The sequence below is a fragment of the Python bivittatus genome, unplaced genomic scaffold (genome assembly GCF_059951505.1).
Source record: "Python bivittatus isolate LINGU-HERP-01145 unplaced genomic scaffold, Pbiv_v1 ctg000200_np1212, whole genome shotgun sequence".
In the NCBI taxonomy this organism is placed as follows: domain Eukaryota; kingdom Metazoa; phylum Chordata; class Lepidosauria; order Squamata; family Pythonidae; genus Python; species Python bivittatus.
The window spans coordinates 21,187,648-21,199,464 of NW_028277040.1; the positions used below are offsets into that span (position 1 = coordinate 21,187,648).

At 38.1% G+C, this 11,817-nt stretch overlaps 1 protein-coding gene across 2 annotated transcripts in view; it reads left to right on the forward strand.

Moving 5' to 3' along the window:
• The window catches only part of CIRSR (corepressor of RBPJ and splicing regulator), an 18,335-nt gene extending 6,932 nt beyond the window's left edge, over window positions 1–11,403 (forward strand). For both annotated transcript variants that reach the window (XM_007431916.3, XM_015888704.2), the window contains 4 exons: window positions 40–157; window positions 7,914–8,020; window positions 9,223–9,308; window positions 10,555–11,403. In XM_007431916.3, the coding sequence (XP_007431978.1) occupies window positions 40–157; window positions 7,914–8,020; window positions 9,223–9,308; window positions 10,555–11,218 (975 nt within the window). In that variant the 3' untranslated portion in view covers window positions 11,219–11,403. The remainder of the gene's footprint in view (window positions 1–39; window positions 158–7,913; window positions 8,021–9,222; window positions 9,309–10,554) is intronic.
• Window positions 11,404–11,817: the final 414 nt, after the last annotated feature.

Consider the following 11,817-nt stretch of genomic DNA (forward strand, 5'->3'; position numbering starts at 1 on the left):
ATTGAAATGTGAAATTAAGTCAGTATGAATCATTTTCAGGTGAGGAATGTGAGATGCATTAAATGTCACAAGTGGGGCCACGTAAACACAGACCGAGAATGTCCTTTGTTTGGCCTTTCTGGAATTAACGCAAGCTCAGTTTCCAGTGATGGCTCAGGTAGGTGTTTAAATTTTAGTCAGTTTGTCAAATGACGTCCAGTTATATTTATCTAGTTTCACTGACTTCAACAAAGATTGTGTGCCAAATGTCTCGTGTAAATGCTTTCAGGTATCTTAGATGAAGAGAAAGTCTTTGTGTGCTAATGAGTTTTCCAGCCACCGTGTTTCAGTGAATATTTCACTGCTGTCTTGCATGGAGTTCTCTGTGATTATTAGAACCACCAGAGTGTGGTTCGTGTTTGTATCTCACCTACAAACATGTTACTGATCTCATGGTAATAATTCACATAGAGTGATTTCAGGATGATTGCATCCATACCATTGAAAAATGTCTGTAAGGAGCTAATGAGAACTTTTTAAAAGTAGTCTTTAAAAGCAAAACAGCTCCATACCAAGTAAACAAAAGAAATAATAAATAGACTATTGGGAAAGGATTTTTTTCCCTATTTCCTTGACTGTAGTGCTAATCCATTTGTCAATTCAGACTTTTAAAAATATAATCTTTCCACTTTCAAAAGTCTCCTATTGAATAATATATCTTGCTGGTGAATGGAGATTATTTTTGCAATAAGGCAATTTCACTGGATGTGGTTATCATGGGATAATCACACCCCTGGGGTACAGCCTTGTCTGTAATCTCCCAGGACTGTAATTATTTCATGACAACTGCACTCCCCCCGATGTTGCATTTATTTCCATTATGAAATCTTAGTCTGACATATAAAGTAACTTACTTTGATCATTGGAAGCTACATGGTAGTGAGAGAATGTTCCAGCTGTGAGGTTTACCAAGACCCACTATAAGATTTACTACATCCTTTATAAAGTTAAATTAGGCAATCAAAATGCTGTTTTAGGCTAAGCTGTTTTTTTTAAAAAAATACTGATATTAACTTTTACCAATAATAATAAAAAGGTAAAACTTTTTGCTCTACTTTTCTACATAAGTTGGATGGCATTGTCATGATGTGTGACCAATTAGATAAGAGTTTCCTGATTTAAAGCAACCATTTGCTTTTTAATGAACTCTTGGTATCTGCTAGTTATTTATACTGTTGTCAGACCATGACAGGAGTACTGGAAAGACACATTTCTGATTCTTTCAGAAACCAAACTGAGATTGCAGGTGTGCTGATCATCCAAGGCAGCTGCCAGTCATCTCTTTCTCTGTCTGAAAATAGTAGAACTTGCCTCGAGTTATTATAAAGCAATGCTGCGGTGTTTTTCACTTTTGGGGGGCCATTGGTTTTGTGGCTGCCTTAAAATTTGCTGTAAGAGTTAGTTTGGTCTTTGTTTTACATGAGCATAATGAACTAGAAATTACTGTTTCTAGCAGTTTTTTTACCAGATGTATACATCTATTCCCAATGAAGTTTTTACTCCAGACCTTCTTGCTATAATATGTTTAATAGTAGGAGTAACTGAAGTGAGAATGTAGCCCTGTAGTTATTATTGGATTATAATATTTTTTATCTCGCTAGCTAGAGCTAATAGGAGTTGGAGTTCAACAACATTTGGAGGGCCACATTGCTGTTTGTGCAAGGACTAGAGCAACCATAATTATTGGAGAACTAGAATGGAAAGCAGTGATATCAATCTCTTTAAGGACCTCATCTTCAGAAGGGATCTGCCATGCTTTCTCAGCCCAGAATGATACTGAGATGTTGTGCATCTTTGGGTGACCTTTTCTCTACCTTCCTATAGTTTCCTATAGGATAGCAGACTCTCTTTTTTCCCCCTCTGCTGCATATTCTCTCTGTTGTCAGACTCTATGACTCTAGAAAAGTTATTTTATAGCATTTAAGGCTGTGAAAATGTGCTGGAAAGTATACAAGTATCTAGCAAAGTAATAGGTAGAACCAAAGTAGGATTCCAATTTTTTACTAGCAAAACCAGAATAAATGATACAACACAAGAGAAGTTGGGCAAAGTTGTTCTATAGCAAGTCAAAAGATTCCACTTTGGCACATATATTTTGAATTGTCTGGATGAAGAATTTTTTATTTTTAACATGGTAAAAAATATTTGTGAATCATCTTCATTCAGAAGGCCATGATGATGACCACTTTTTTCTTTTAAGGCTTCAGCCAACCAGATCCTAATCCACCAGTATTAAATGAAGGCCTTAGAACCATAATTTCTGCAGATATTATAGCATCCTCAATAAACACCTGCCCAGAAAGGAAAGCTCCTTGGCTCTCTTGTCAAACTGCTGATATAATTAAGAATTTTCTTCTAATGTTCTACTGAAATTTTCCCTCCTATACATTATGTCCAATAAATCTACTCCTGGCCAAACAACTCTTCTTTGTTTGATAAGTCTTATAATGTCCTCCCTCACCCCATCTTCTCTTCTCTAACCAAATTATCAGCCCATCAAGATAGGCCAGGTGAGGAAGCAGACACTGCAAAGACTACACACAGTGAAGGGAAGGGGCTGGGGTAAATCGGATAGCTTTGCAGGGACAGTCTTTGTGCAACAACAGACATGACAAGATGAAATAGTCTGTGACATCTGCTCTCATCCTTGGCCACCAGAACTCTCTGAACACCCAGTGCAAAGTTTTAAACACTCCCCCAGACCCTCCAGTTTGTTATGGCATAGTTATAATATTTCTTCCTGTAAAAGAAGGGGAACATTTTAAATGGGCATTCTGAAGCAACTGTCCTTCATTCACAGAAAAGGTGAAGCATCACTCTGTTGCTCTCCCTGGAGGTCATTGATCCAAGCCCTGATATGAATTCTGTTGTTGCTATACTCTAATCTGATGTAAAAGTTGTGGTTATTCATTCACCCAGCTCTTGGGAGGAGAACCTGTGAAGTTTCCCAAAGACCAGATTTTGGAGCAATTTGGGCACTTGCTTGCTATGTGCCTGCAATTCCACAGGTCACTTTGCAGCTGACTCAGATCTTGGCTGGGGGTCCTGCACAATAGAAACATGAACCAAGGTCTCTCCTTCTCTGTTTTTCTGCTGAAGACAGGAATCTTTTTATTGCTCCTATTTGCATGGGTTCTCCAGTGCTGGCATCCAAGGAGGCAACGGGGTGTGTGTGTGAGAGAGAAAGAGAGAAGAGAGGCTATAAAACCTCCCCTTACTGTAAAACCTTCCTCCATGCCTCAATTTTCTAATCACATGTAACATGCACCCAGTTCTCTGGTGTGACTTATCTTACTAACTCATCTCTCATGTCATCAGCAAGTCCTTCTCAACCCTGGTCAATCAAAGCAAGCCCATTCTATTCCACATCTCTGGCAGATAATTGAAAATCCAATATATTCTTACAAACTCTGTCTTTCCGCTTGCAGATCTCTCAGTTTGGGCTTGGTCTCCTAGCCAAATCATCAAATGCAGCTCTAAATCTTTGGACATTAGGCTGTCCCTTCCTTCAGCAGACACAGAACAAAAGTCCCCCACCCTGGAGTGATCTGTAGGAAATTTTGCTGGCTGACCCACCATAAACAATTCACACTGAGTTGTAAAAGTCAGAAATTATCAGGGGATAGGCTTGGAGATGATATCTACTAAACCAGTAGATATACACAGTGGTAAATAACAAGTCAAACACAGCTTTTAGTCCAACAGACTTGTATTTACAGTGAGCAAATATATACAATATAGGCAATGGTCAATTAAACAATCTGAGGTCATACACTTACAGTTCAGTCCAATGTAGCAGTTCAGCAACAGTATTTCCTCTCCAAACACCCCCCAACAACTTTGCTTGGGAAACAGCTACTGTTATACTTCTACTATCCAATCACAGCCATCCTTCCTCACCTGAAATGTGTTCTATCATAATGATATACTCCTTAAAGGAAACACTCATGGTGAATACCTAACAGAAATTGATCCTGGGCTTCCAGACTTTTCTGGCAAATGTCCATGGGAGTGAAGAAGTACTGGTTGGCTGTTGGTTGTTGAACCTTGTCTCAGTTGCTGTGTTGGTTGTATTATGGCACTGTGCAGAATTGTGATGTGTATATCCATGCAATTTATTGTATTGTAACAGTGCTTTCAGCTAGTTGTGCTGTGGACAGTAGAGTGCCCTGAGGATCTGATGCCATCTCTACAACCAAAGGCAAGGTTTGATGCCTCTCTGATTAGAAAGTAGTCAGGCTCTCAAGATTGATGTCAGCCCTTAGAGGAGGTCACCACAAGGACTAGTGGAACTCTAGTTTCTTGCTGTGAGGTATAATAACCTTAAAGACCTGGCTCTGCCAGTGTGTATGGGGTGATATGGGCTCTACCCGTCCCTGGAGGTGGTTAGCCCCCTGATGATGCTTCCTTGAATTACTTGCCAATTTTCCATCTTCTTGAAACCTGTTTATTTTTAGGATTGTTTTTATGTTGTATTTTAATTAATTTTTATCTTCTTGTAAACCACCCAGAGTAATTTCATGAGATGGGCCATGACAAACTTGATTAAATAAATAAATAAATATAACAGAAACTGTCAGTGTTTCCTCTGCCTCCTTTTATATCATACAGAACTAAGGTAGAATTATTTTGAGTCTCTTTCTCACACTCCCTCTTTTTGCAGGCCTGAAACCTAGTTTACTATCTGCTAACAGTTCTTGCATATTTTTGCCACTGTTGTCTATGTTGTCCTCCACACAAACATACCTCCTTTGTTTTTCCCTTTTTTCCCAAGAACATGTTTTCCATATCTTTGATCATCTGCATTGGCTGTCTTCTAAACCCATTTTAGTTTGTCACTTTCTTGAGGTGGCACTTAAGACTCCACACAGAAGTCCAGGTGAGGACCAATGTGGAGTCAGAGGATAGTGCCAGGATGGAAAGAGACTGATTCAAGTCCACAGTCCATCAAAACTTGGGCCAGATCCGCTTGGTCTTCTGGAGGAAAAGTATATTACAAACATATCAAATAAGAAAAAATAAACTGGAATTACTTCTTATAGCTTGAAAAATGTGATTCTGTTAATGCAGGCTAAAATTGTATTAGTCTTGTTTTTGAGCTGTATCACACTGTTGATTCAGCTGGTGATTAACTGTAACCCAGTCAGCCTTTTTGTAGCCTATAGTTGTGTACAGTGGCAGTGCAGTGAATTAAGGACCCCACAGCCAGAAAGCAGGATCAGTCTGGCCCTTGCTATGAAATACCAACTTATAAGCAGATGTTTAACTCTCAGCAAACTTTCATGCTGTAATATTCATATTAAATATTCATATTAAATATTAACATTTAGTATTTTCTGTATTAAAACAAAAATTCAGAATTTCTTATCTAGGAATTGCTTTTCTACTTGTGAACAGCAGTGATACCACTTTAGATTGAGCAGGTCTGGGATGCTAATCGTAGGATGAATAAGGCAAGTTACTTAAAAAAAATTAATCTCATTAAAGTAAAATTTCACTACACAGTAGGAAAATAAAATCAGTACTGTAGAAATCTCTTCAGTTAAAGGAAAAGAAAAATATATACTGTTTTGGAATAGAGACAGCAATAAGATAAAATAAAAGGAATCTTAAATACTTTCATAGACATGTATAAATGGAGTGGACTTTAAATAAACTTAAAAGCACCAGCTAAACTTTAAAAGCAAAAGAATTCATTCATAAGATACTCACTGTATGACCTTTGAAAATAATCTCAGTAATTGGGCAATAAATATTGCTATATATCAGGGTGATACGCTCCAGCATCCATTTTTGGCCACCAGATTCACACATACACATACACATACACATACACACCCACCCACATGGGTGAGATCAAATATTTGGGCTTTTTGAGGGGAGGGAGATAAAAGGTGAAATGGATACCTTAAACCCTGAAGAAAGTTAAGACATTCATAACATACTTTGAACCCAATGGGTGGATTTTCATCCAGCGGGAACATGGGGACTGATTAAATGGCAAAACTTTATCAGCCTGTCATCACTTTGTCCTGTAATGAAGTACAAAGATGAGAAATGGTGGGTGGGTGAGGAAGATTTGCATGTAGTAGGTGCTTTGTTCTATGAGATTGTATCCAATAGCATTAATCTTTAACTGTGAGTATGGTGTTTTTTATGTGATTACTTTTATATTCCCTTAATAGAGAAAAAGTAGTAATCATGTATAACACACATGAACTTCCATAGTAGTCTCTTGATTTTTTTTCTTTGTGTACCAGTGTTTCACAGGATAATCCTGTGCCTGTTTGCTCAGAAGCAGTCCCATTGACTATAGTAACATTTCCTTTTAGATGTATATGCATGTGCCCCTAGCCAGAACACATAAACACAAGTCTAGAAATTAGCATCCTTAAAATAATTTCTTAAAGTCATATACAGTATGTGTCAAAAGATGCTACTTTCAGCTATACCAAAAGATCATTTTCCTCATTTTGACAAGCTACTGTATGTTTGGAATCATACATATACACAAAATGTGTTTTAATTTTTTTTCATCAAGAAATTTATGCTATACTAAGGTTTTTTAAAATCCTTGACATTTAAGCGACACCTGGAGTTTATGTTTTAAAAGGTGTTCTGAAAAACCATTTGGATTTTCAGGCATCATGTTGTAAACAACACCTGGCTGACCTTGGAGAATCTTGGAAAAATTAAGCAAGGCTGGACTACATTAACACCATCAGGAACCACTAGGCTGTAAATTAGAATGGAAAGTTGAGAAAACATACCATGTCATTGCCAAAAAACCCCTACATGGTGGTGTCCATGAAGTCCCCAAAAGCTGAGTTCAATTTCAGGGAGATTTTCTACCTACCTTTTTCTACCTACGTTAGAAAAAATTACATGAGAGGGAAAGGAGAGAGACCACCCTATATTACTGTCCAGCCTTGATCTATTTAACTATTTTAAAATTCCAGTTCTTATTTGATAGACACACACACACACATATATATATATATATATATATATTCACATATACATATTAGATCCAGACATTAAATAGAGGGTGATTATTTTAGTATTATATGGGAACAAATTTTAACTATCTTTGCAAATCTACAGTTATGCTTTATTACTATTTCAGTGTCCCTCTAAAGCAGGAGTTCTTTAGGGGTATCATGATCCCCTAACATGATAAATGAACTTGTGTGGCACCCCTCCCCATGAATAGAATTATTTCATTGGGGCTAGGTTTGGGCAGGTATTAAACAGGCTGCTTACTTTTAATAATTAATCTATATATCACCAAGGCTTCTCAGACTTTACAATGCTACAGCTGCCCACCATGGAAACACTGTCTACATTGGTTCCTGCTTGAACAGGAAAGGGAACAGCAGAGCCCAGGGTGAATTGTAATAGAGCTGTCATTGTGCCTGCATCAGCCTGATTGGTTTTTTTTTTTAAATTGTGACTCTCTTTTCGGTTGCTCAGGACCACATACACGCACACACACAGCTTGTGAATCCCTGCTCTAATGCATGCTTTTGGTGCCAGAAAATGTTTAAGTTTGGAAGCTGGCTTGTACTTCAATTTATGTGCATTTATCAAAAGCTTACAGCTAGATGTTACCTAAAATATATTGTTTTCAATGTGACAAAGTTACATAAGAAGAGAATCCCCTTGCACTTAAAGAAAAATGCAATTATTTTTTATTCTGAATCTCCAGACTGCTGTTTTAGAAAATCATATCTGATTATTTGCTCAGCAGAAGATTATTGAGTTGATTTAGCTATGATTTTACTTAACAAAGCTTCCACTGAATTCCTACTGTGTAGTCCAAAAAAGGTAGAGAGATATAAATGATACATTCAAACTGTGATTTTGGTGAACAGGGCCATCAATGCACCCCTCAGAGCTAATAGCGGAGATGAGAAACAGTGGGTTTGCGCTGAAACAAAATGTACTGGGGAGAAACTTGACCGCAGATGATCCATCCCAGGTAATGATCTTTTTATCGGTAAGCTGAAAATGTGTGTAAATCTAAATGTGATTGCTTGTGAATTGTTGCTTAATGTTTTTATAATATGCATATCCATGGGAATGCCAGATAGATAGAAAGCTCTGTGTCTCCGAAAATATAGTCTGTTTCTCCATTTTTTTTTTTGTTAGCTGGAATGATAGTTTAGAATTTGTCCAATCCGTAGTCTAATAAATGAAAAGCCTCCTGCAGGTTAGTAGAGATTTACTGTCTACTAGAGGAAATGGTTTTGACTTCTCTTTGCTTGCTTATGATAGCAGCTGCTTTATCTAACCCTATCCCTGGGTGAAAAATAATGACTGTACCTTTCAGGGGATGCCATATTTGGGAGGTGCAATTCTGAATACTTCCCTGTGTGTTGATGGAGATTGTAACGTTGCTCTCTGCATAGCTATCAGAAGTGAAACTTGACAAATGTAGGGTAGAGCCCTGCTTACCAGAGACGAGAATATGTCACCAGTGTTAAGAGATGTGCTATTTTTTTGCTGTTTCTTGGGTTTCACATCATTACAGCATAGTTCCAACCACCTTCAGACATTGAATAGAGCAACATGGTGTTGCGTTTACTGATGAGAGACCTTTTGAGCCTCTCTCTCATCAGAAGGAGCATCGTAACAGCAAGATATGAGTTTCTAGATCCTTAGTGTCCTCAAGGTTCGTTTGTTCTTGTGGAGGCTCATGCGAGCTCCACAGCACAAGCTCCTTGTCAATGGGACAGTCAAGCAATACTGCTTGAACATGGTTTTTTCTAACTTCATGTCCTCCAGCTTGGCTACGCAGGCTGGAGGTTCTGGAAAAAAACCATCTGATGGATCCCAGGTTGCCTTTAAAATGCACTAAATATGGGGACAAAGTAGCGTTAGGATGGTTGCAGATTAATGCACTGAAGCCTTGAACTGCTGTAGTTGGGTAGAAGGAGAAGAGTTTAAAAAAAGAGGGAGATGTGGCGGAAGGGAACTGACCCCCCTAGCTAAGCCAACCAGCTGACCCCATTCCTGTGCTTTACCTCGGTGCTCTTTTCTTTGTTGCAGCATTATCTTTTCCGCCTCTCAGAACAATATTTATTCAACTGTCTTTAAAAGTACGTTATTTATATCCTGTAATGTAAATGCTGTCTCTTCCATCCATGTTTTGTAGCTGTGTCTTCCAATCTCTTTTTTTAGGAATACGTTGCAAGCGAGGGAGAAGATGACCCAGAAGTAGAATTTCTGAAATCCTTGACAACTAAGCAAAAACAAAAACTTTTGAGGTAACCATGTCATGAGGACATAGAGGCCATTAACAAGAGTTACTTCAAAGTTAAAGTTGTGATTCTGTTTATTCTAGAATAATTGTATAGACTATTTAATCACAGTTTATCTTTACCCGTGATTTTAAGTCCATTATTTCAATAGGAGCCCTGTTTATTTGAGTGGGATTTGCTAAGAGCTGGGGATTAAGTTAGGCTTCTGAAACCCCTTCCTCTTGATTTGCTCTGTGAGAAGCACATTCTTGAGCCTTTATGTACTTAGCATCTACAGAATATGATTGCAGTGATCCATAAACTGTTTCTGTTATAATACTATTTTATATGTAAATTTGTTATGATGAAAAAAGGCATAAATTACACTGAGTAATTCTCTTCTACAGCTGAAAGATAATGTATTTTTTTAAAAAATAATGTTTGGAAATATGCTATTTGTTCTTACTGGATCCAACATTAACCCACTCTTAATCCATAATAGTTGATAGAATTGGCTTTTGGGAAAGTAGATTTTGTACATAATTGATCCATTTGTTTATTGCTTTCTCCTTGCTTTTATATTTTATAGTGTATTACTGTGATTACACACCATGGTGCCTAGTGGATAGAGTCAGATAAATGAATGGTTTAAATGATAAATAAATATATGCACTCCAATATATGTGTGACGTCTAGGACAGAACACATGTATCCCTTAGATTATCTCCACCTTCTTTGCTAGGGAGAGGAAATTGAGGCACCCTAAATCCATCCTGCAATGCTCTATCAATGTATTAGTGGTTGTTTATCTCATGAGCTTCCTACATGTTCAGCAGTAGCTGCTGGATCTGTCTGGGAACTCTGCAGGCACAAACAGTGTCCCATGTTGATGAACATGTTCCAGTTCATACATTGCCTAGTTAAACTGAAATAATAGTATCCTGCTTTCATAGCAATCAGTGCCTAGCTTCCACTGAATTCTGTGACAGGAACGGAGCCATAATTGTTGGTATCTGAACATTTTAGTGCAATGCCTCTAAGGCTTTTTTTTAAAAAATCATGAACACATTTATTAGATCAGGATATGCAATAGCAAAGATGGCTTTAAAAAGGTCAAGAGGCAAGTCTGATGGTTGATTCTTTAAAAAAAATAGTAAGCTCGCCATAATCTAAAAATTATTGTGTAGGGTCTATTTACTGACTTTTTTTAAAAAGCTTGCACTGTTATATCACTCTGTTTCCCTGCTTCATTTTTCTGTGTTCAAAATCAAAGAAAGCTAGATCGCCTAGAGAAGAAGAAGAAGAAGAAAGGCAGAAAGAAGAAAAAGCAGCAGAAGCGAAAAAGTAAAAGTAAACACAGAAAACATAAGAACAGATCCTCTTCCACATCCTCTGGTGAGTCTTCAGCAAGCAGCAGTGATAGTGAGACCAGCAGCCAAGATAAAGCCCCTTGCAGAAAAATGGATTCTCAGAAAAAAAGGAGAACCAAGTTTTCAGAGACTGGCAGCAGTGATTCTGATGAGAAGGGGAAGAAGAAACTTTATAAAGATCTCTCCAGCAGCCGTGATAACAAGGACAAAGATAGAGAGAAGGGTCAACTTTTAAAGGAAGATCGTTCTTGGGAGAACAACAAATGGGGCTCCTGTGAGAGCAAGAGAAAGCCCACAAGGAAGGAAAGAAAGGAAAACGCAGAGGGGAGAAAAGAATTGGAACGATACAGGCACACGAGCAGGAGCCGCAGCAAGGGAGAGCGGGGCTGGCGAAGCTCAGATTCAAGGCCGCCGGCTTACAGCCCCAGTGAGGAAGGAGACAAGAGAAAGGAAGCAAAAAGCCACAATTCAGAGGTAAGCAGAGAGCAAAGGAAGCGTAAAGAGAGCCATCCTGATGAATACGGTAAAAGAGAGCACCGAGAAAGAAGCAGAGAGAGGAAAAAATAGAGAATGTGGGTGGCATGTGCATTTTTTTTCTTTCTCTTTCACAACACCTCTTGGGAAGGGCTCCTGCTGTGCTCTTCTGCATCTGACAAGTTTTCAGAAAAATGTCAGCCTCGTACTTCAAACGTTCTTGTACATATGTTGCATCTATCTTGTAAACAAATAAGCAAATAAACACAAACCAGGGATTTTCTTGATCTGCACCTCTTCTTTTGGGATGACTGTGGGGGTGGAGGGGAGGTTATCTGGTACATCTAACTTTCCTTCATGATAGACATTGGTGTGCAAGAAAAAGGCTCAGTACTGGAGTTTCAACAATACATGTTTCTTTTGTTGGCTAATAAATCTAGAAAAGTCCTGCAAGAAACAAAGCTCTTCCAGGGACATCAAATTGTTTTGCTTGCATTTAGTGTAGCTTGGGATAAAATCCCTGTTATGGGCCATAAAAACTGGATTATTTTGATATGAACTTTTCTTCTTTGAGGATAGTTTCATAAGTTAAAACAACAGAGCAACATAGTTCAATAAGCCAATATGTTTTGACCTTGTGAAAGTATCACTTTATCACAACTTTTTAAGTATTTGAACCCCTATTGAGATAG